This window comes from Rhynchophorus ferrugineus, unplaced genomic scaffold (genome assembly GCF_030347505.1).
Source record: "Rhynchophorus ferrugineus isolate W39M unplaced genomic scaffold, kcgeb_rfMv2 rfM2, whole genome shotgun sequence".
In the NCBI taxonomy this organism is placed as follows: Eukaryota; Metazoa; Arthropoda; class Insecta; order Coleoptera; family Curculionidae; genus Rhynchophorus; species Rhynchophorus ferrugineus.
Genome location: NW_027472581.1, coordinates 68,332,490 through 68,358,540, shown reverse-complemented (window position 1 = coordinate 68,358,540; position 26,051 = coordinate 68,332,490). Strand labels below are relative to the sequence as shown.

The 26,051-nt window shown below is 32.3% G+C and overlaps 1 protein-coding gene across 8 annotated transcripts in view; it reads right to left on the bottom strand.

The window, feature by feature from the left end:
• LOC143191273 (colorectal mutant cancer protein) overlaps window positions 1-26,051 on the bottom strand; it is a 163,056-nt gene that overhangs the window by 40,017 nt on the left and 96,988 nt on the right. For 4 of the 8 annotated variants that reach the window (XM_076396177.1, XM_076396180.1, XM_076396181.1 and 1 more), the window contains exons 3-4: window positions 13,655-13,917; window positions 12,470-12,655 (exon numbers count right to left, since the gene is read on the bottom strand). The exons of the other annotated variants lie outside the window; for them this stretch is intronic. In XM_076396177.1, coding sequence (XP_076252292.1) covers window positions 12,470-12,655; window positions 13,655-13,840 — 372 coding nt within the window. In that variant the 5' untranslated portion in view covers window positions 13,841-13,917. The remainder of the gene's footprint in view (window positions 1-12,469; window positions 12,656-13,654; window positions 13,918-26,051) is intronic. 8 annotated transcript variants of the gene reach the window in all.

Below are 26,051 nucleotides of genomic sequence, written 5' to 3'. Positions count from 1 at the left end.
ATAAACTTCTGTATACGTAATGTTAATCATAATATGTCATTTATAAAACGTGACGAATTGAGGAATATTAAAATGAATCAGTATAATTGGGATAATTTGCATATAACTGTTAAATAGATTGAAGAGTTTAATAACATTTCAGACAATTATTGAAAGTTGCTTAAAATATTTCCAATTTAAGTATTCAAACTTTGATTGAAAAACATTGCGTCATCCAGTTGTATTTATGGTAATACAATTTGAAACATAAAAAAAACGATTATATTTTAGTCCAATATACTGGAAGTTAAATGTATTTAAAAATGTAAAATTCTTATTATAAGGTGCTACATATCCTGAAATGTTTCAAAGGGTTTTATAGGATTATCGGTTCTTCAAACTTTATTAAAGCACGACGGTGTTTAAAACATCACGTTTTCACTTTTTCGGTGAAACATTTTTGGAATTTGGTTGACGAATGACTTCGCAATATATATATATATATATATATATATATATATATATATATATATATATTTGCGGGTTCGAATTCTGTTGGGGCATGGTTGTAAACTGATGTTTGTGAGTGTCGTAGATAAGAATGCAAAATCCGACAAGGAAATGATTACTAAGTTGGTCACTCGCCGGTCGGTAGTCCTAATGTCGAGGACCGTACTTCGGAGGCTACGTTAAACTGTAGGTCCAGTCCCTGAATGGTAAAAAGGTGACTTTAAGATATTTAAAAAAAATGTATTTTTAAGTATATTTTGGACAAATAATTTTTTAATTTATAGTTTTTTTATTTTATAATATATAAAGCAGTAACAATGTATAACTAGAAAATAAGTTATTAGTTGTCACATTAGATACTGTTGTTTGATATATTTTGAAAATGTTAACTGGTACTTAATAAAATTATCAATTAATTATATTAATAAAAATCTTATTTTTTAGTTTTCCCCTGTAATTTAAATCATTTTTAATTTCCCTCAGTAGTAAATAAACCCGCTTTGCGCGCCCTCCGGTGGTTCGGACGAACAAAACTTGGTTACAACTTTGTACATAGGAGATCGCATTCTAAGTCTGTCTATTCTGTACTTATAATTCAAAATTGGATGAATTGTGCTTAGATTTGCATTGCGTTTCTATCATATCTCGCCACTAGTGACTACTGGCAGACCTCTGCAAACTATAAAAAATGCTTTAGAGAAATATTATTCACGGAATGCTCAAATAATAAAATAATGAGTTGTGGAGTAATGTATGATTCTTAAAGGGAAGTACATTAATTAATAAAGTTGAATTTTGTCTAAGAGTTGTTTTAATTCCAGGCCATGATACATGCATTGCATTCATTTTTTAGTCCTCTTAGTACTAAGCTAAAAAAAAGACAATTTTCTTAATTTGGCAAGTGTTAGTATATAGTAATAGAAATTACCTTAAAACTTGGAACTTTTAATTTGCGACAAATTTCGACGCTGTTCAAACATACGTTTGTTCGAGAAACAGCGGTGGCCCAATCAGGTCTTATTAGCGAAAATGGCGAACAAACTTTTCCATTAAATTATGAGTTTAACGACATTCTGCCAAAAGAGCAACGTCTCGCAAGATAAATATGCAGCGAAAATAGCCGCGTTTTAATTGCGGCGCAAACAAGCGCTGAATTTGGACGATGCATTTTTCATTATTATTCGGGTTTAATTAAAGATCTGGTACTCCGCGTGGCACAGACCATGGAACAGGATGACGTTGGCCTGACTTTGACGGTTAATACGGCGTGACAGTTTCTTTAGCATGGTCTTTCTCCGACAGGCATAACTCACGTCAAAAGCCGAATATTAATTAAAGTAACCATTCGTTATAATCAATGACTTTTTATAACTGGATACGTTTAGACATTCCAGGCCATTTTTGGCGGAGATAAGGAAAAATTATTTGTCATTTGATGGTTTACGCTGTCATCGAACCTTCAGCTTCCTATAATTAATTACTAATGTATAGATAGCATTGGGTGATAATTTACACTTTTCAAACAATATGATGTTGCTTATTATTATATATACAAGAAGTTTTTTGCATTCAACAAGAAAATAAAAAAATTGAATCGGTTTTTTTAATGGCGACAAAAGACAATAAGATACCTTTTGATATTGACTTTTAACTTTTTTTAACTAAGAAATAGCTGCCTAGTGACGTAGCATCTAAAAACGAAACTTTAAACGCGTTTTTTGAGGCGGTTGACATGATGTCTCAAGTTCTACTCAACTGATTTACTTGAAATTTGGCGTGAGCCGTCTTTTTACATTCTTCTGTCGTACAAAGTAATACTATAACAAAAGTTATTTTACTGTTTTTAAAAATTAGGAAATTTCAAAAAAAATAGTAAGAAAGCCTTTGTTTGTTTGAATAGCTGTAATTTGAAGAAAAAAATGTTTGACTATTGTTTACTTTGTATGATTACTATACTAGCTTAATACTACTAGATTACTAGGAAGGTTGCAATAGTGGCAAAGAGGGCACGTCACGATTTCCTTTATGCTTTTTGTAAACATTAATAAATATTATATTATATGCCTTTAGACTCGAAAATACCATAAGTTTGTTTCTGAATAGGCCACGTAAAAAAGGAATAACTAAAATTATTACTTTTTACTTTTAGATATATTAAAGTGTAATACTAAATATAAGCTATATATAAGAATTAATTTTACATAAAAATATATAAGAATTTATAGCCCAGTTGTATACAACTAGTTAAAAATGAATAAAAGTGATTAAAATTAGTTTAACACTTATATAGAGTTTATATAGTTTATAGTAGTGTCTCTTAAGATGGTTAGATACATTCATAATATGCATGCAATGATATTGACGCACTGTCTCTAAGGGGACTGTTTTACATCAGTTATATCAATAAAATTCTATAGACTAATTTTTATATAAACAATTAGAAATATTGTTGTGAACTGTTATACTCTTCATATAAAGATTAAAATCACATATAAAAAAAGTATGTATGAACTGTGACTTAATTTTGAGATAATTTTCTTTACACTCTTTAAAACCAAAGTCATGTTAATTACGGAGTATAATTAGAGGATGTATAATTATATTAATTACGCTATATGTCAATTCAACTTTGTTTTGACCTCGATGGTGGTTTAATGATTGAAAATTTCCATATTTAAAAAGTATTTTCTGCTTTACTTCATAAAATGCTTTGGTCCAGCGATAAAACTATACTCGATTTGATAAAACCACTAGATATAAAAAGGTGTATAAGTTTATTTCAAAAAAACTACACCATATATATATATATATATATATATATATATATATATATATATATATATATCGTCTGATGCGAAAACCCATTATGTAAAAATTGCCTTTAAAAACGTCCTGCTTTTATATTCCCCTTTCGTTCCGAGCTAGAAAATTGTATTTTCGTTTGGTTCAGTTTATATGGTGGAAAAAGGCTCCTCGGAGAGTATATCCGGCTTCCGCGGAAGTGTGCAAAATCAATTTTAGTAAATGGTGGCAAAATTGGAAATAAAGCCTTGTTACCTTGTCTTCTCTCGAGTCACCGTCTTCGACAGATCGAAAACAGCCGACCAAGAGAAACATAAGCATCGAACAAATACCTCCTATATAGGCATCGATAGTCAAATAATAAAAAAAAACAAAGCGTTTTAATAAAAATGTATTCTGATGGGTTGATGGTAATATCAACTCTATTATAAAAAATCTAGCCATTTTGGTTTGGTTGTTTAGTTCAGCAAGAGCGTCATGAGAAAATTAATAATAACGAACTTAAAATCTAACCAGATAATAATAATTCTTATTGTATGATGCAAGAAGTATAGATACATATTTTTGTTAAGGATAACCTAGATTGGACGTAGACATCTGTGTACTGTCATCTAAGTATAACAATAAAAAAACCATTTTAATACATATTTAGTGAAGAAGCAGAATGTGTTAGCAGTCAACGTAAATAGCCAATAACAAATTCAATCAAATAACAATTTTCCATTTACTATTATTGAGTTATTCAATGTATACAGACACTAATCATGGAACGCCCGAAATTGAATTTTCGATATTCATTACTTTTATTGTTCGGTTTGAAAAATCTTGCCACCCAAGTCCATCAAACACATTTAGAATCGTATGGTGATATTGCTCCATCATATCTCAATGATTGGTTTTGGTTTAAATTATTTAAAAGCGACGATTTTGATGTAATTGGCAAAAATGTCTTCGAGGGTTAAAAAAAATGTTGAAGTCAATGAATTGCAACACTTATTGTATTATTTAACCCACTTCAATCTTAGAATAAACTGTTTTCAGGCGCTTATGTGCGAGGGGAAATATTCAACCAGAGGGAAACTCTTGCTGAGATATCTAAAGATGCCAATTGAACTAATAAAATAAATATTCTGTAAAAAAGACTAGCAATAGCATCAAGCCTCCTCTTGTATGACAACGCTCTGCCACACAGCGCAACAGATGTAAAGGATACGCTGTCGCAGCTCGAATGAGAAGCTCTGACGCACCCAGTGTACTCAACAAACATTGCGCCTTTTGATTGCCACTTCTTCGTATCGATACCTTATGGATTGGCTAACATACGGGGTCGGAAATAAAGCCTCCCTACAAGCAGCTCTTCTCTCTGAACTAACTAATATCATCAACGCAATTATGAGGCTGCAACACTTCCCATCTACATGGAAACATGCATTCATCGCAGTTATCCCCAAAAAGGAAGTCATCACCTTTTGACTACGGTCTATCAGCATACTAAGTTCCATTTCCAAGGTTGCTGAAAGAGCAATTGTTTATGCTCTTAATGATTTTGGGAATATAAACAATGTAATTCCAGATGTGCAATTCGGGTTCCGCGCCAAACATTCACCCGTTCATCAGGCTGGCCACAAAAATCAACTGTGCTTTTAACCGACGTGAAAGACTTGGAGCAGTCTTCTTGGACCTAACCAAAGCCTTTGAGAAGGTATGGCACGAAGGCTTAGAGACGAAATGCATTCGATTAGGTCTACCCGATGACCCAAACGCTCTTATCAAATCATTTCTGTCAGGACGATCCTTCCAGGTGAAGATTACAGATATTCTCTCTAGCCGGAAAACCATCGACGCAGGAGTTCTACAAGGCCCCTGGCACCCGCTTTATTTAATATTTTTCTTTCAGATATCTCTAGGAGACTATAAGTTGAGGCAGCTTTTTACACAGACAACAGTGCTTACTTTGCTCCTTCAAAAGTAGCATCGCACATCCAAAGCAGACTCCAAAAACAACTCGATGAGACGGTCCAGTGGTTACATTTCTAGAGGTTGCAAGTCAACCCACAGAAAACCCAGGCCAACTTCTTCCACAAGAAGCGTTTTGCGACTTAAAATCGAGAACGCCGAAATCCCATAGTCAGAAGAATCTACCTACCTCGGTCTTGTCTTCGATCAGAAGTATAGGTGGAACTCCCAGATTCTCTCCAGAAAGATGAAGGTATTGTCAATTTGCTGTTCCAACTCATCAACCGGGCCAGCAGGCTTCCTCTCTCAATAAAATCTCTCCTGTACTAACAGTAAGAAGTATCAGTTAGGGTCATAGAATCAGATGATAGGGTAGGGTTTAGTGGGTAGCCCAGAAGCAGTCTGCACATAATCAGTCCAACTCTGGACTGGATACTGACCAGGTATACGTAACAGGAAACTCCTTCTCGGTTTCAGGTAAAAAAAAAACGGTGTCGGAAGGCTGACTGTGAAAAGGGATCGATGATTGGATCGACTCCAAACCAACATCGCTATTTCGACACTTAGACAAATATTTTGCTTAATATATACTGTATTAGTATGTATTAAAACAATAAATTGTTTTTTTAATAGATCAAATGATGAGAATACTTGCAATCATTTAATAAAATCATTGTAACATTTGAGGGGGTTTTTCTCTTAATAATATTGATATAATCATACACGAATACAGTAATTTAGGAAAACAAATATAGAACATAGATTCGTGTGATTCCAGCATACCTATAACTTTTGAACACTGACGTCACGATGGAGAGAAACAACTGTTAGTCCATAGTTACAGTAAACATAAAACAGAAATATTTACTTCCGAGATAAAAATAGTATGTTATTACAGGATTGGCTATAATGCATGCCCATTATTTTCGAAGTTTTCTTTATCATCAAATACCAGTCATAATGTAAAATACTATTCTAACCTGTTCTATCATCAGTGTCATTAAAAGTATTTGATTTGTTTTGTTTGTACAAAAAAAGGGAAATTGAAAAACTCAGTTTGGATAACAAATATTTACTTTTAGGCTAAATATTCCATCGATTTAATTCATGCGGTACGTATAATTACTATAACGATATTTTAACATCTACGTACACACTTTTGTAATGTATTTACTACGTACACAAACAAAATTTCATCTAATAGCTTTGAAAAAATTAGAAAACATTTTGAGAAGAAAGAAATAGTTCAGTTTCTGTTGTAGATATTTTAAACTATATTTGTTTCATTTCCATTAATAGAAACTTCAACTATATCATTAAGGTTACACAGCTAATTGTATTGGGACATTGTAAATGTATTGAATCATCGACAAATATAAGAATGTATTGCTCAGTTTACAAGCCAATCATTGTAGGTTATGTTTTAATGTTTTATACGTTGTATTCTGCGATGGTTAAAACAAGCTGCATAAATATGTGATTTCTCAGGTTTTAAAAGAGGGCTAGCTTCATAATGCTAACATTCATTAAAGAGTTGCTCTTGCGACACCCTTTATAACGGAAGCCAACGCTAAGCTGCGAAAGAAGTGGTGCGTCGATTATAAAAAGAAGAAGACATGATGATTGGAAGAATGTGATATGATCCTATGAATCATCATCTACATACTTTCTGTTATGACAAGACCAATTATATTATGTGCAGAGTAACGAGAGTGAGGAATATATTTCCATCACCTGCATTATTGAAGCAAATGGTGGATGTTTTGGCAGAAAACTGAGGCAACAATCATAAAATCTGGATACCTGATGATTGGAAGAATGTGATATGATCCGATGATCAATTGTTTACAATATGTATTATTGTATGTATATTTGTTGGTCCATTTTATGTATGGAGAACCCGAAAAGAAGAGTACGATCTGGACTGCCTGTTTCCACAGTCAAGCATGGGGGACGTTCCATTATGATTTGGGCGGCAATATCGTGGTATTCAGCTGGTCTTCTCATTTACATTACTAGTTCTTGCTTTAATAAGTTCTTGCTATGACTAGCATATTGCTATCAAACACTGCAATATTCTAAGATGATGATATCATAAAATATATTCCCTGGTCAGCACAATCGGCAGACCTCACTATAACAGGTCAATTGAAAAGTCCCGGCCTGACACGTAGATGGCGCTACTAGAATTAAATCTCTATGTTTTTTAGTTAGCCCTAACCCTCAAAAGATGCGTGTATAAACTTGGCAGCTATCGGATCATTAGTTTGTGAATTCTAGCATTTTTCAAACTTTTGTTAATGAGAAAAAAATGGACATTGAAGCAAAAACTTGGCTTGATGCCGAGTTTTCGGACACTGCCCCAGGAAAATCAACCATTAAGGATTGGTATGCTAAGTTTAGACGTGGTGAAATGAGCACCGAAAAAGGTGAATGCAGTGGACGCCCAAAAGAGGTTGTTACCGACGAAAACATTTAAAAAATATCCAAAATGATTTTGAATGACCCGTAAATTGAAACTGAATAAAATGGCAGACACTCTAATGATATCAACTGAACGTGTACATCATATCATTGACGAATATTTGGGTATGAGCTCTGTGAAAAGTGGGTGCCGCGCGAGCTCACTTTTGACCAAAAACAACGACGAGTTGCTGATTCGGAGCAGTGTTTGAACATGATCAAGTGTAATAAACCCGAGTTTTTGCGTCGATATCTGACAATGGATGAAACACGGCTCCATCATTTCACTCCGAAGTCCAATCGACAGTCATCCGAGTGCACTGCACACGATGAACCCGCTCCAAAGCGTGGGAAAACGCAACAGTCGGCTGGCAAGGTTATGGCGTCTGTATTTCTGTATTTGGGAATAATCGTCGAAAAATGACCGCATTTTAAGAAAAAGAAAGTGCTGCTTCACCAAGACAATGCATCGTGTCAAAGATCCATGAATTGGGCTTCGAATTGCTTCCTCATCCACCGTATTCTCCAGATTTGGCCCCCATCGACTATTTTTTGTTCTCAAATTTTAAAATAATGCTGGCTGGGAAGAAATTTTCGTCGAATGAAGAGGTGATCGACAAAATTGAGGCCTATTTTGAAGCAAAGGACAAATCGTACTACAAAAATGGCATTGAAAAGTTGGAGGGTCGCTATAATCAGTGTATCACCCTTAAAGGGAATTATATTGAATAAAAACACTATTTTTACTAAAAAAATGTGTTTTACTATGGTAGGCCGGGGACTTTTCAATTAACCTGTTACTTGAACCGGTATGGGGCGTTTTAGAGCAGAGTGTAAAGAATATATTTCCATTTCGATCTCCGACATGATTGAAGAAATTGACGGATATCTTGGTACAAGAACGGTGTTATTCAGGACACTATTCCCCTAAGAATTGCACTTGCTTTAAAAGCAAATAATAGCTCAAGAGATTATTAATAAATAAATATTGTGTATATGTCCGAAATCAGCCAAAAAGATCTTCAGTCCTTTTAGGATACCAAAATAATGCTCTTGGACTACATTCAAATAAGCAAAACGTTAATACTGCTATCTTTTAGACCATCATGTAAAAATTCGTAAGAAAAAGTCTGGTTTAGAAGAAAAAATCATGTTCAAAACAAAGCACCTCATAGACATCTCAAAAGATCGTTGGACAATCGATCATATCTGTCTTCTGAAAAGAATTTTATTAATTTATGAATATTACAACCTGAATGAGCTTGCAATATCAAAGTGTCAACCAGCAGCGGTTCCTCAATAAGTGCACATGTGCACGTGCATCCCCAAAATGCCTCCCCTTGAAAAGAAAACTAATTAAATTCTATCCCGTCATTATCTTAATAATTCTTTTTATTTAAAAAACGGAAAGGAAAAAAAAAGGTAAACGGAAAGTTTAAACATATCAGTTATTTCATAAACAAACTCTTGTTTTGTAAAAATGATGACGATTTCTTTAAGCTTAAAAGTACGATAATCCATCCAATTTAGACTAGTAAATATACAATATGTTAATCGAGGTAGTCAATTCATTAATGGGGTTTGTGGATCAAGAATAGTGGTGGTTTGATATAAACGATTTTGGTCTTTTTTATGGTAATGCTTATTACCATAAATGATTCTCTGTTTTAAAATTAAATCGAGCTCAATATGCGCATGGGGCACATCCGGAGATGTTGTGGAGTAACGTATTCTAAGTTTATGCTGGTCCGTGTGCACATGAAATCAGTGCATTGTTGTAGCGCGAGGATGTAAATAATCTTTGATAGCATGATGGACAATTTTTTTCACCTAATGTTGTAAAAAAGTATTGAACCACCCGCTGCCGCTGGTATCAACATATGACAATAATGAGATTGTCAGATAACTGAAAAGATTGTATGCGAATTGTTGCAATTGTAATAATAATGTCTAGTGCCTGATACAAAATAATGTGAACAAAGTAATCATCGCGATATGAGGGACCAAACGCCCATTTGTAGAAAAGGTCAAGATTAGGAAAAAATGGTTACGTCTAAAGTCAATATCAATCGTTCCTGTCACGACAACGTTAAAAAAACAATAAAAAATAGCAATTTCTTTTTAATGTATAAAGAAGCATCATAATGTGGGCCCTGTATAATTATATTTTCTCCATGAAAGAGCGACTTCAACTTTAATCAGTGTTAAGCTAATATTCGTCGCGGTAAAAATAGAAAAACTGCCAAAGCCGACCTTGTAACGATCAGGCGGCTGTGTAATCTCTAAAACAAACGAAATAAAATGACGAATAGATCGAACACATTTCTACGTTCTTTACCAAATAGGCCCGAATCACGACGGTGATCATTTATTTCTCCCCCTCTATTATACTGGATAAGTCGGCCGTCTAGATAATCGTCATCCAGTTAAATTTTCCAGCTGGAAAATCCCGGATGCGACGATTTAATTGGCGCTCGTGTGTTCGCCGTCTATCAAACCCCAGTTATTATCCTCAATCCCGACGAAAGCCTCATGTTTGGAAAACTTGACCGGATGCATGATATAATATCGTTGTAAATCCTTTCGTCGATATCGATGACGTTCATTTGTTTTCCTTTTTCATTCCAAACAAGATATATTGAAGTTATACAAATAAATACTATTTATATTATTTTGGTTTGGTTTGATTTCTGTGTGTTTTCTTTTCTGTGTTTCATCGCGTGTGTTTTGAACTTGATAATAAAAATATATTAGCAGGCCTATACATTAATTTTAAAGGATTTACAGAAGGTGTTACCGTGTGTTAAATCGCACCTTGCACATTTGTAACTAATTTCATGTTGAAGCCTCAGTGACAGATTTCACTTTTCAGTACGTGTCATTTCGCCGAAGTGTGAACAAAATATTTTTTCAGTGCGTTGAAAATATCTGAATTTTTACTGAATAAATTGGATTTACTTACTTCAATTTGAAGAAAAAATACTGTACGAAGCTTATGATACCTATGGTTTCGACGTTTTAAAAAGGACGATTTTGAAATTGAAGACAAAGAGCGTATTGGACAAAAAAATTGAATATGATTTGAAGGCATTACTCGATGAATCAAGTTTCATTTTTTTTGTTTATTACGTTGTTATTAAAAGTTGTCGACTATTCGAATTTATTCGAATGTGTCTTTACAGTAACTTAACTCTAGGTTTTTCAAATACCTTAGATATTACTGGTAACAGAGAGTGGCTGGCCTATAGGCTTTATATCATGATAATTTCAGCCATCTCCCAATGGTCTAGGATATGTCTTAGTGGAAATGCTGCATTGATTAAGTTGGTGTGTTTTATAATTCCCCTTCTTGGTAGTTTTTCCAGCAATTATCCTGTTACTAAGTCATAGCCTGATGATTTCTTTGGATGAAAGTCAATTTTGATAACTTTGGTTCCTTCTTTTGGCGTGACTAATTGAATCGTCGAATTTAAAGTAAAATTAGTTTCGTTTGGTTTGGAGTTTTTTTTCTAGTTGCTAGTTCTAGTTGCTTCTAGTCAGCTAATGCGTCCACTTTTTGCTTATTATTCATACCTCTTCATTCGACGAAAATTTCTTCCCGGCGAGCATTGTTTTGAGATCTGAGAACAGGAAATAGTCGCTGGGGGCCTACGGTGGATGAAGAAGTAATTCGAAGCCCAATTCATGGATTTTTGACATCATTTTCACTTGGGTAATGCTAATAGTCGCTGTTGATGGTCCTTCCTTTTTCAAGATAGTCAATACAATTATTCCGTGCGCATCCCAAAATACAGGCGCCATAACCTTGCCGGCCGACTGTTGCGTTTTCCCACGCTTTGGAGCGGGTTCATCGTGTGCAGTCCACTCGGATGACTGTCGATTGGACTTCAGAGTAAAATGATGGAGCCATTTTTCATCCATTGTCACATATCGACGCAAAAACTCGGGTTTATTACGCTTGATCATATTCAAACACTGTTCCGAATCACCAACTCGTCGTTGTTTTTGGTCAAAAGTGAGCTCGCGCAGCACCCACTTTGCGCACAGCTTTTTCATACCCAGAAATTCGTGAATCATATGATGTACACGTTCAGTTGATATCTTTAGAGTGTCTGCTATTTCATTCAATTTCAATTTACGGTCATTCAAAATCATTTTGTCGATTCACCCTATTCGGTGCTCATTTCACTACGTCTAAACTTAGCATACCAATCCATGATGGTTGATTTTCCTGAGCCAGTGTCCGGAAACTCGCCATGAAGCCAAGTTTTTGCTTCAACTGTATTTTTTCCTTCAAAATGCAATATTTTATCAACACGCGGAATTCCTTCTTATCAATTTTTTTTCACAATAACAAAACAATAACAATATGCTCAAAATGCTATAATTCACAAACTAATGATCGGACAGCTGTCAAATTTATACACGCATCTTTTGAGGGATAGGGCTAACTAAAAAATATATGAATTTAACTCTAATAGCGCCATCTATGTGTCAGGCCGGGAACTTTTCAATTGACCTGTTATAGTTCCTCATAAATTAATATTGTTACCATGGCCGTGAAATTTCTAAAATACATACAAAAATCAGCTGCGCCATTTATTGTAGATTTTGTAAAAGATAAATAATATCTATATTATTTATGGTATTATAAAATATACGATACGTAATTAACAATATCTTAGTAGTCCAAATTATAACTCCATTATTTCTTAACAATTTATTATTACAAAACAACAACTTTTTTATGAATACATACACAAGTTCCATTGCACATCAAATGACCTGGAGCTTTTGTGATAGCCTCTGAGGGTGTGCTTGGTGTTTTTATTTCTTCAAGTAATGGTGGTTGATCGCAATCGACATGAGGTTGCGACCCTGGGCAACATAACCACGATTTTCTGGATAAATCTCCGGTATATGGCTCATCATAAGTTCGCTCTTCCTAGAAACAACAATAACGTTATAATAACATAGTGTTATCTTATATTTTTTTTTTGTTGTTTAAGTATTTGTTGTTGTTCAATTATTTCGAGTATTTTCAGACAAAGTTATTAAAATAATTGAAAAAATATTATATATTGTAGTACACAATTTAAATGACGAATATTCAATTATTATCAATGTAATTTTTTTTAAAAATATTTTTAACTTAATGTTGCAGTTTTTATTTCATCTGTAAAAATGGTTGTCTTGCTTTATGAATAAAACAGATGCTACTATAGCTATCAGAGCATTATATTGAAACACTACATTTTCAGTTTAGAGCGTTGTGCATTGTTATTTACATATTTCAATCATTGTACATTATTATTAAACACACATAAAACAAATTTAGTTAAAAATATGTTGATAGGGAAATTGTAAATTATGTTTTCCATTAAGAAGGCTAGTATTAAGATTGTTAATTAATTAATTCCGTTAACTGTTTAATTCAAAGAAATATGATGTTGAAAATAACTAAATGAGGTTGTATATATAAGGTGCATTAGTTTTTTATTGCCATTGATGTTTTGAACTAGAGTAGAAATACACGTCAAAATAATTTTGCAACATGCCAGCGCTCAGTTATATGTTGAAAAAACAGTTAAATATATATGGAAATTTTATCCCATTTTGTGTATTTATTAGATATTGTTCCCTCTGAGTATCACTTATCCTGAACGATGCCACCTTTATTTTTATGGAGATAATGATATAAAAGTAAATGAACTTTTGGATAGCATCATTCAAATGTTGACTGAGATATGGTTAAAATTAGATTGAAAAGATGGTTAAAATTCAGCAGACATTTTTTCAATAAATTTGTAGATAAATATACGAAAGTTACCACAAAATTAATTCCTTATCTACAATTTTTAGAACATAATTTAGACATATGAATCAAATTCTTCACTAGATATTAAGAGAATAAATCTAGTTTTTGAAAATAAACAGTACTTACTTTTTCAGTTTTGCTGATGGTATAGAGATGGCCAAAATTCAAGTCATTAGCGAAGGGACTTCCGACGCAACATTTAGCGCGATTCGGGTTGGTCTGTCCGTAATTTTGGAAGTTGAACTCATAGTCGGTGAGGAAGTTCGGCCGGCCATCTGGTAAAACTTTCCCGTAAAGGAAATTGGGATGCATATGCGCTTCGATTGGCGATGGAGAGAATCTCGTGACTTCATCGTGATGTCGACTTAGAGGCGATAGTTTTAAGCTACCTGCAATCAGTGTCAGATACTAATTATTTGATTAATTTTCGTTTAACGGTATCGACCTTTATCTGTCAGAAAATGTCGTGGTGGTATGGATTCAAATCAAAATTTTCATATTTCTATTTATAGTAACTAATAACATACAATGCGATATATTTATACATATCATATAAAATGTTCAAAAGAATAATATAAAAAAATAATATATCCTCAATAACATCACCGCAAAAATTAATTATAAATTTCAAACTTATATCAATAGTTAATATATTGTGTTGTATAAACTTAAAGACACATTTTTGGCCAAGTTTTATCTCTTTTTGCTTAAGTTTAATTCACAGTTGCTTACTATATTATGTTACTTGGGTTCTTATTTTCCCATTTGTAAACTTCCCATTCTACTATACTGATCGCCAACCATTTACCGCCATTTGTTGTTTTTGTATTTCTGACTCCGCTATTCCTATCTTGCTATTCGCTGCTTTTTATATTAATGTCTTTTATGTAATTAATATTATAACATCATTTATGTAATTTGTATTGTTTTAAAAATTGAAACACGTTAGGGAATACAATTTTACATTTTTTATTATTTTCTATTTTATATAATCTAGTTGTAATTTTTTCTCTAAAATTAATACAACTATTTTCGAAAAGTGCGATCTAACGCAAAAAGCCTAATTTTACCGACAAATATACTGACTGCGACAAATTCAGATTAATACTGCAGGAACAAATCAGTTTAAAAGTAAGACTTAAAAGTATAGATGATCTTGAGCAACAAATCAAAAATATTATAAATTCAGTCAGCTGCAAAATATGCTTCCCCAATAGCAAGAAAGAAATCAGAATATGAAGTAATTTACCCCATTGAAATTAGAGAAATGATAAAAGAAAGGCGAAAAGCTCGAAGAGTATGGCACAGAACCAGAAATGCTGCAGACAAAACTACTTTTAATAGAATTAGTAATCAGACGAATCAAAAGATCAAATAATATAAATAGAATTGCTTTCAAAAGTATGTAAGTGAATTAAGCCCACAAGCAGACAAAGATTATTCGCTATGGAAAGCAACTCGAAGATTTAAAAGAGCAATTATTCGAGTATCGCCAATTAAAAATGATCGAAATGAATGGGTTCGACGCAACGATGAAAAAGCTGAATTGTTCGCACAATACTTAGCTAACATATTTCAACCTAATGATATAGAATCTACCATGGATATATCTCCTGTTTATGAACCCGAATCTAAATCTAACTTCTCCATTGGAAGTTGCCACTGAAATTGATAACCTCAATCCTAAAAAGGCACCTGGTATAGATGAAATTTCACCTGCATTATTGAAAGAACTGCCACGAAAAGTAATCATCATGTTGACATATATATTTAATGTTTAAGGCTGAAGCATGTTCCGGAATGCTTTAAGGTGGCATAAATAAATATGCTCAAAAAACCTGACAAACCTGCAGAACAAGTCAAATCTTACAGGCCTATTTCACTACTACCTGCAATATCAAAGCTATTTGAGAAACTAATATTTAAACGTATTAAATTTTTTGTAATAATACCAGATTTCCAGTTTGGTTTTCGTAATCACCATTCAACAATCGATCAAGTCTACAGAGTAACTGCGGCTATTGAAAGAGTGTTTGAGGAAAAGAAATACTGCCTTGCAATATTCCTGGATGTATCACATAAGCTTTTGATCGGGTTTGGCATTTGGGATTAATCTGTAAGATGAGCAAATTGTTACCGCGTAACTATTGTCAATTGCTGGAGTCATATTTATTCGGAAGAAATTTTAGAGTATCGCACGAAATGGCGTTCTCGATATTTAGAACTGTTTCGGCTGGAGTTTCACAAGGTAGCGTCTTAGGACCTCTTCTGCTGACTTTTCAACAACAAAAGAAACACTACTTGGAACCTTTGCTGATGACACAATTATTATGGTAAAAGATATATCTCTACATAGGGCAATAGAAAAAGTGCAAGTGGCAGTCAACAAAGTCTACAAATGGACGAAAGATTGGAAAATTCAACTTAACAGCTCCAAATCTGTCCACGTTAATTTTGCATTGTGGCGAAATAATAAAAACATAATTATATCACTCAATGGATGTTCGATTCCTCAAGCAGAATCAGCTAAATATCTTGGAATCCACCTTGACGGTAGATTAAATTGGAAATATCACGTTAGACAAAAAGCAAAACACATTACAACCAAAATAAAACAACTATACTGGTTAGTCGGAAGATACTCTCAACTTGATCTAAAATCAAAGAGGTTGATCTATAATACAATTATAAAGCCAATTTGGACCTATGGGGTGCAAATATGGGGTTGCACTAAAAATTCAAATCAACTAGTCATACAACGCTGTCCAAACAAGGTTCGTCGATTGATTACCAATGCCTATTGCTATGTAACCAACGAAGAACTGCACGATGACCTGGAAATCAAATGGATTTGCGAAGTTATCCAAGTTTTCGTCTTGAAACACGAAAGAAGATTATTAAATGATACTAACGTGGAAGCAATAGAACTGCTGGACAGCGCGCAGGATATCAGGAGATTGAAGTGAACAAAACCATACGAACTTATATAAAGTGTATACCTTTAGTGTAAACTACAGCTATAAGTTATTATAATTTAAGAATTGAGGAATAAATATTGATGTATTTTCTCGCACTCGTCTTGTTTGTGAATTAATCCAAGTATAGAGGAAAAGTAGTAATAAATTAATTGTAAATTAAGATTGTACTAAGCGTATCTAATAAATATGCTATAAAAAAATTTCGAAATAAATATTTGACATTATGTTTTCAATTATATTCTTTACATTATATATATATATATATATATATATATATATATATATATATATATATATATATATATATGGTTTTTTATCACTTAATATTGAAACGAAATTTAAGTGGTAAAAATTATGAACATATTTCTTTTTGATTTGAATTTTTGATTCAGATAGAACATATTTAACATGTTAAAATATTTTTAGTAAGAGTTATAATATAATGTCGTTATGGACGCATATACGGTTTGGACCAAAAATTACTCTTGAATGTGTCTCGAGAGTAGAGCATCTCCAAATATTACCAAAATAACCGTCTAGACTAATAAAAACTGGACAACAATTCATTCCGAAGAAGTAGTAAAACCTATATATATATATATATATATATATATATATATATATATAGTAAGAAAACGATAAAGGGAAAAGCAGTGCTATAAATAAAAAAACAAATTCTGTTTAAATATAATCATAATGAATTAAAGCCATAATAAAAGCAATTATCCTTAAATATCCCATTGTTAGGATTATATTCTGGTGTTATGAAAGAGAGAATATTAATTAATTTAAAGCAAATTTCAGTTATTAAACTTAAAAAAGATACTCTAGCAAAAAAAAATGTATCAGTCCTGTAAAAATATGTAAAGATATTGAAAGGTATTTTTTTATGTATTGGAGATATATTTTGAGTACATATTATTCTACAAAACTGCTGTTTAAAACTAAATATTCTGGATAGCGATCCAATAAAATGAACAAGTTGTGTATGTAACATAAGTTATATCATATAAAAAGGTTTAGAAAACTAAAACTATTAATATACTTGAAAATATCATTTTACTTGACGGAAAGAAGAGGCGACTTTTTGAACGGCGTTACAAAGCGACACTGAGGGTTCCCATCTATTAGAAAACAGACTATTCGTTTCACTCGTTCACCATTTAGGTACTTTTTACACATATGGCTATCCAGCCATATATATTTTGCGACTATCCAGTCAGGGCCGTATTATATAACATATAATTGTATTTTTCTACCAAAGGTAGGAATAGTAAAAAAGATATCGAGATGATTAATATTCCTTAGCTATACTGCACTTAACTACACTTATCAGTGTTATCAATTAGTTTATTAATCAACACAAATTTTAGAAGAAATTTTTTGGTATGAAAATTTTTATTGGTATGACAGGGTGAATAACAATTGAGAATTTTTGAGTTAATTTATAGCCAAACTTTGTTACAAATATTAATTAAATGTAGTTGTCAAATGATTTATTATTTATGTTATTGAAATGATGTTTACTTGTATATAATTAATATTTGTCGAAGTTTGTAAAATAACAATTGATTGAGAGACAATGGTTATTACAAATTTGAAATGATTAAAAATTCATTTGGAGATGAACTTCTATTAAAGGCGAAAATATTTTATTTAAACCTGTTAAGTGGGCGTGCAGCATGACGTTCTGATATATTATATGATAACAAAGTCCATCAAATCACGAATTTGGCAATCCAATATTGTCAAGTGATAACTTTAATTGTCTCTCTAGTTTGTTGGCATAACTGTCAAGAAATCATATTATTTCAATGTTACGCATCTTGCTTACGTAAAGGCGATCATTTTAAAATTCCCAGGCTGTGAGTTCTCTTACAGCATTGTTTTTTTGCGTCAGACATCTGTAAGCTCATAAAACCGTTTCATGTCATATTTTTGAGTCGGTTAACACCAAATTGAGAAAATATTCAATGGCAAATCTATATATGGAATTGAATAAAATAAACTTTATTAAAAAAAGAGGACGAAATACATTTGGAAAAATAAATAACAGTTTCATTTCAAAAGTCTTTTTTTATTGTTTTTATTATAATAATAAATTTTGAAAAGGAAAAAATACTTCTTTTAAACATAGTAAAAATACTAATTTATCATATATGTTGCTGTAGGCTTAATAATACTGAATCATCGTGTAGAAATCATTTGTCTTGGGCTCGATATCACCGAATTGCAAGTCATTCATTGAATGACCATTCTAAATAATCCTCCGGGGGTCTGAAAAGGTCAGAGAAAAATCGCTATTTACAGATAACCGGTAATAGGTGTATGTTTGATGGATATGCCTGGCATATGAATGAGAAAAAATATGGACGGACAGTGACGGACAGAAAATATCAATTTGTTTCAAATGTACTGCCGCGGGATCCAGGAACGAGAAACATTTATACAATAATAGATTTATGACAATTTCGTAAAGTAAAATTTATTGTCCAGGAAATATCTATAAATGAAATATATATAATCTAAAGTTATAAATATATGCACAATGTTATATAATATGAATTATTGAAATATTCTTTGATTCTTTAGTATATTATTATTTTAATTCACATAGTAACAGCGGTTCTTTACATCTCACAAGCTTTTGACCGGGTATGACATTTGGATTTAATCTAAAAAATGAGAAATTGCTACCACCAAATCAAATGCTGAAAGCATATCTTTTCGAAAGATAATTTAGAATCCCGCATGAGGGCGCATTCTCAACACTTAAACCTATTTTGGCTGGAGTTTCTCAGGGTAGTGTTTTGGAACCACTCCTGTACTCGCTCTACACTGCTGATGTCACAACAATAAAAGAAACAGTACTTGGAACATTTGCCGACAACACAGTTATCATGGCAAACGATATATATTTGCCTAAGGATGTAGAAAAAGAACAAGTAGCAGTCAACAAGGTCTACAAATGGACTAAGGGCTGGAAAATACAGCTTAATAGCTACAAATGTGTCCATGTTAATTTTATATTGCGGCAAAATTACGAAAACCCTATTATATCACATGACGGATGCCCTATTCCTCACGCAGAATCAGCTAAATAATTCGGCACTCATCTCCATGGTAGGTTAAACTGGAAACATCATATCAGACAAAAAGCAGAGCAGGTTAGACTCAAAGTCAAGCAACTGTACTGGTTAGTCGTTAGCCTCTCAACTTGACCTAAAATCAATGAGACTGATTTATCAGTCAATTATAAAGTCAATTTTGACCTATGGGGTGCAGATATGGTATTGCACTACAACATCAAACCAACTAGTTACTATCCAAATCAAAGTTCTACGATTAATTACGAATTCTGATCCGTAACCAACGAAGAGCTGCACGAAATAAAGTTGTTAAATCACAACAACTTGGAAGCAATACAGTGACTTGAAAGAATGAAGATTGAAACGAACCAAAATACACGAACTTGTATAGTGTATAAGTGTAATCTTAACTTTAGCTTAATTAGTTTGGTTTATTTTATTTAATTTCGGAAATACATACTAATGTATTAATCCCGTACTCGCCTTGCTAATATACTAATGCAAGTACTACAGAACAGTAGTAATAAATGAAATTTTTCAACTTCAACTCTCACTAAGTTCTGTTGAAAAAATGTAATTGAATACTTTTTCAATGAAGTCATATTATAGCGTATTTGAAAATTTTGGTTCTAAATATGGCAGCATCATTCGTTTACGCTTTGACCATCGAAATTTTAGAAGGCCAGTTTCACTATAATTTGATTTACTTTCTTTGAAAAGGTAAAAATACAGGGCTGATTGAATACAAATTGTGTGATGAGTGCTTAAATGAGTGCTACTATCAGACTTTATTTTCCTGGTTGGTTTTGGAATTGCTTCCGGAAATTTCGATGTTAAAGTTTAACTTCATCTAGTCAGTCAAATGTTGAACACGAAATTCATGAAATTCTTTAACATAATAAAGTAGACCCACATATTTCATACTGTGGCATCAGTACCAATTAATAATTGGACCAAGTTTTCATTTGTGAGTCGCTGTTAAAACGAAACGAAATCAGACCTTTTTGAAACGAATAATTACGGACGATAACAACTTGATCATCCACGACAATAATGAAAAGACCGTCATTTAGTGACACGAAGAGATTTGTTGAGAAATTTGGAAGAGCATGCAGTGAAGCTCCCTCTGATTATCATTTGTTCCAAACTATTTTAGTGATGTAAAGTTAGGTTGAATCATTTGGATTATTTTTCATTAGAAAATCTTAGAAAGTTCTACAGTACTACAGTATAAATTATCATTTTACCTGAAAAGTGGCGAAAAAACTGAAAAAGAAATTACTTTTCTCCTCATTATATGAGGCTCTAAGTATTTGATTAAAATACTGCAGATTCAGCGGATCTGGATATATTATTTATTTAATCTGCTTTCCAGAACCTCGGAAGCAAACAGAGCTGATAAAACAATAATAGCATAATTATAACAAAGAGCTTAACGAATTAAAATCGCAGATATGCACAGAAAACAGCTGCTTCTTTTTGAGGTGAAACAGTGAGGTTTATTTGACAAACTTACGAAAAACATAACATATTAATTATTTTTACACGTATTATTATTTTATATTCTGGAATGTTATAAAAACCGAATATGGATAACAACGACGAATCATTCGCAGTTTTTAGATACGGGACAAGTAAAATATAGTTACCGTTAGATGGTATGCTGAACATTGTACTGTGTTCAATACCTGGAATAATGGAATAATGTTATGTAACTATTAGAGTATTTAACCGAAAACAAAAATACAATCCTTTTTTATTCACTAAATTTGACAATCTGGCTTCTAGCTATTTTGATTTCTGACAGCTGGTTGAATGCTTGTCGACTGTGGAAAGAATGAATACTTAGTATATTTTTTAATAAAAAATACTATTAACACTTTAAAATAAAAATTCTACAAACTTTATGTTTTCCTACTGATTCACATCTACCGTCATAATTTTACTTAATATTTCAATTATTCTTTAAATGATTATTAAAAGACCAAAGATTCGTCGATTTATACAATGGTTACAGATTACCCTTGGTAAAAGCTAATAATACCCTTATTGCAACATATCGTTTTGAAATCGAATAAACGGATACGACAAAATGTGAAAAATGCCTTTGTTCCACAAATGAGTATTTGTGCTGCACGGAAGTGGTGATGATAACAAAACAGATAACGTTCTATTGGGACAATTACGACGTTCTATTTGAGATATCTCGATGTAACAATACGTTCATGTATATAGACGTTCTCCATATTCCGTCCACTTTTGTTGGGATTTGTAAAACGGTTGTATGGAAACTTACTAAATTGATTCCATTAGGCAAATGGCTTTCCAAGTACGTATATATATTTATATTTATGAAAAATATTCGTCACCTTATATTTATAAAATATATGTTCTACATATTTTAAAGAGAACTGTGTTAAGGATTATTTAATTAAATTAAACCACTTGGTAATGTGAAATCATTCTTAAAAATTATAGTAAGCTTAGAAGTTATAGTTATGTAAACAACTTTAGAACTGACATATGTATCAACAATGTAGATGTGTATTGCTTTTATGAGTTGAGATTAAATTATCTCTTATGCCTATACATTTATTATAATTATCATGATGAATCAGAAATTAAATCTAGAAAAAGAAGCCTACTGGAACCCACCGTACTACTAGAATAGCGTGGCTGCTTATAGGTTGCTGATAAGTCGGAATAGGTTACTTCATCAGTGTGCTATCGTAGTAGTAGTACCCAAAAATCAGATAAAACCTTCACAAAGTCACACGATGAAGATCTCGAACGACGAACGAAATAATTTCAGGAAACTTTATTTCTAGATTGCAGGTACTTCCTACACAAATTTGGCGACCCTAATGCCGCCAGTATGGAAGAAAGCAATAATTGATCCCATTAGATTTTAATGACAGCAGTTTAAGTACTTGGTATCTACCGTAGTTTTTGCTTCTCTAAAATGATGCGTGTGGATAAGAGGAATTATTACAATCAATATTAAAATCCGCCTCTTGCGGACGGTTATCTTGCCAATTGATCTGTATGGCTCCGAGATTTGGACATTGCAACCATCTAACATTTGTAAGTTTGAGATCCTTTAAAGGCAATACTTGAGGCCAGTTCTCCAAGTTTTTTTCTGAAATCGTGATAGAAATGAAGTAAATTATGGCATTCTTCATTTTGACATTGAAAAATCCTTGAGGATACTGTAACAATTTTAGACTTACATTACTACATTGAAAACCATAAAAAAGATAACCAAACATAACAAAATCCTGTTTTAAACTGTTACTTTCACCGTTTGCTGATGGTGGTACTTCTTCAGAATGATTTTATTATGGAGTAGAAAGAGAGAAAATAACTGTAACCAATAATGGATTTGGAAAACTAATATCCTTTTTACCAGAAAAAAAGAGGAACCTTTTTCAAATTCATACAGTAGGGTTTGACGAGATCCTATAAAACAACTTCATATTAATTGTTACCTCTTCAAAATTTCCTTAAACTGCCTTTAAAAAATTGCACCTAAGAGTCAAAAGTACTTTCATATAGATAAGTTGGTTAATAAGGTCATAAAAAAGAACGAAATGCAAATAAACTCAATATCTAAAAATAGATTTATCTGCAATAAAAAGTACAACCAGCTACAACAAAAACATTATTATCTAAAATAAGTTTTACAATTATTTACTATACATTTACCAAATGTTACACATCAGAAGAACTCTATGGAAATTCAATTATTCAATTGTAAGTAGTCGTATTGTCATATTTCAAGTATATACGGGGACAAGAAGCTTAAAATTTTGTGTTTTGAATGTGTACTATGTGTACTAATCTCTAAATCTTCTTTATAGACTGGAAGTTATAAATAGAAGAATGATCGTGTAAGCGAATCCAAAGAACACAGGATACACAAACTTACGAAATGTTCAAAGACCACAGAAAGAAAAATATGTACTCATATATTAAAGATTTTAACTGATACACCTAATATATTTAACTATCAATTTTAGCATTGACATATGATGAGGCTATGATAATTTTGTGTGGTGTCAAAAGTCTTGAAAATACAGACATTTTATCAAGATTATTTGTAAGCTACTGATATCACATAAGCATTCTGGAACCTAGTAATCAGTGTTGAATCAAATTATTTACAGAATTCACATTATTACATTCAAAACCAAGAGGCTAGTAAACAAATGATTGGTGAAAGCTATGACTTGCAAGGTAGTTGAGACTACTTTTTCATGTCATTTGCAAAAAGTGAATATAAATATCTATTAAATATACCTAATACAGACCTACTGATGATTATAAAAAAATTATCAGATATTTGGGAAAATAAAAAATTATTTTAGCAGCATTGCTATTGATATTCTTGAGCATGAAAATATAAGTAACTCAAATATTATAAGACAAACTCGGTGTTCCGACATACGACATAACAATATGTTATACGCTTAAATACCGTTATTCTTGCACGAATTCTCTTCAGAAAAATGAACTGGAATGGCCATTGAACGCGAGAAGAAATATTTTCCTATTTTCTAGTGCGCTCGCCCAATTTCGCTCGTTAAAGAGTCTCGCGGCTTCTCGTTTTTCTAAACGATATAAATTCCGCTCTTTACAATGTTTCGGTGATTACCTGGCGAAATTTCCGTGGAAAAATGTTTTAGTGCAGTCTAGCCAGGCGTTACATGCACCGAATGCATACAAAAAGAGAAACGAAAGCTCAGATTTAGGTCTCGGAGATTTATATGGCGGAAAATGACTTCTCTCGTATCTATTATTGCGATGATTTTTATTAATAACGCCAAACCACATAAATTCACACTGAAGTACCATTAATATATAATAAAAAAACAGTATTTAGATAAAAATAGTATTAAAAATTACCATAAGATACTATAAAACTTGTAAATGACAGTTTTTATTTTAAAATTTTGTTTTAAATACTAATTAATTGTAGGTAAAAATGCAAATTAAACATGTTTGGAAATTATAATCTGGAACTCATAAAATTAATAAAACATAATGTGTGATTTACTTAACACTTATTTTTGATCATAAATAAAACTGTGTACATTAATTATTATATGAAATAATTTTAATTATTCAAAATTTAGAACATATTATAACCATAACTAATTATACTGAGAGTACTGTAGTTTTTTGTATCGAATCGAAATTTTTATCGAAAATTTAGCATTTATTGTGATTATATTTTATTTTAAACAAATTTCTATTCAAATTATTCAAATAGGTCTAACATGTTGGAAGATTGGCTCAATTTTTGATTTAACAATAATCAGGAGGAGCAACGTCCAACAAAGAGGATTAGATCTACTGTTTAACCTGGCGACAATGACCCTGGATCATATTGACATGAAAGGCAAATCAAAAGAGATATATTTTATTTTTGCATCGGCCGTATATTTCCAAAGTTTGGCTAGTTCGAGCTACAGTCCCCCTCTACCCACTTCGTTGGTTTGCTCAGTGATATGCTGTTTGTACAATGAGACTAGCACTAAGGTAAAACAAGTAACTATGATCCAGTGTAACCGCTAGCGTGGTAGTTTTGTGTCTTTATTCACTTATCTACTGTTCGATTTGTTAAAAGAAAGTGTTTGTTTTGATGTCAGCTTATACGATGGTGACAACATTGGCTGGCGTTAAATGGAAATCTAAAATAATACCTTTTTAAAATGAGACCAAAAAGTAGGTAGATAAAGATCACAAATTGGCTACTTGAACGTGAGTAGAAACTCAAAACTTGTGGCAAGTGTCTATCTAATGTTGAATATATGCGGCATGAATGCGAACATGATATGTGGGGTGAATAACAATGATACGCGTACGAAGAGCAGACATTTTCTAAAAAATGGAGATTCTTCTGGTACTACAAGTATGATGGGTTGAATATGATGGAAGTTGTAAATTTACCTCATCAATTGCCCACAAGAACCGCAGGTTTCGTGGGCGAGTCTTAGAATGGGAAGAGCCTCCCTAAAGTTTCAGGACCAGATGTCAAACTTGTTCGTCTAAAAACGTTAAGAAAAAGGCTCATACTTTTTATGCATGCCATATTTATATATGCCCACACCACTTACTTCTATTCTGTAATAATTGCAGCAATTTCAAGGCTCTAAATGAGGCAGTAGACTACTGATTCTCTATTAGTTTTATTATAAAAAATTGTTTGCTTTCCATGTAAGTACATCAGATCATTGATTCCTATTACTGCTAAGAATACTTCACCAAAAACTAAATATAAACATGTTATGTTTTAAAAGTTTATTTTGCACGTGCTATTGATAAAGCTAACAAAAGATTGATTTCTATAATATATTAGCATTATTTTTTATTTTATTACATAAGCGATGACCTCTTTTTAGAAAAACCGTAATTAAAATTAAAGCATCTTCCTAAATATCCTGATATTGAACC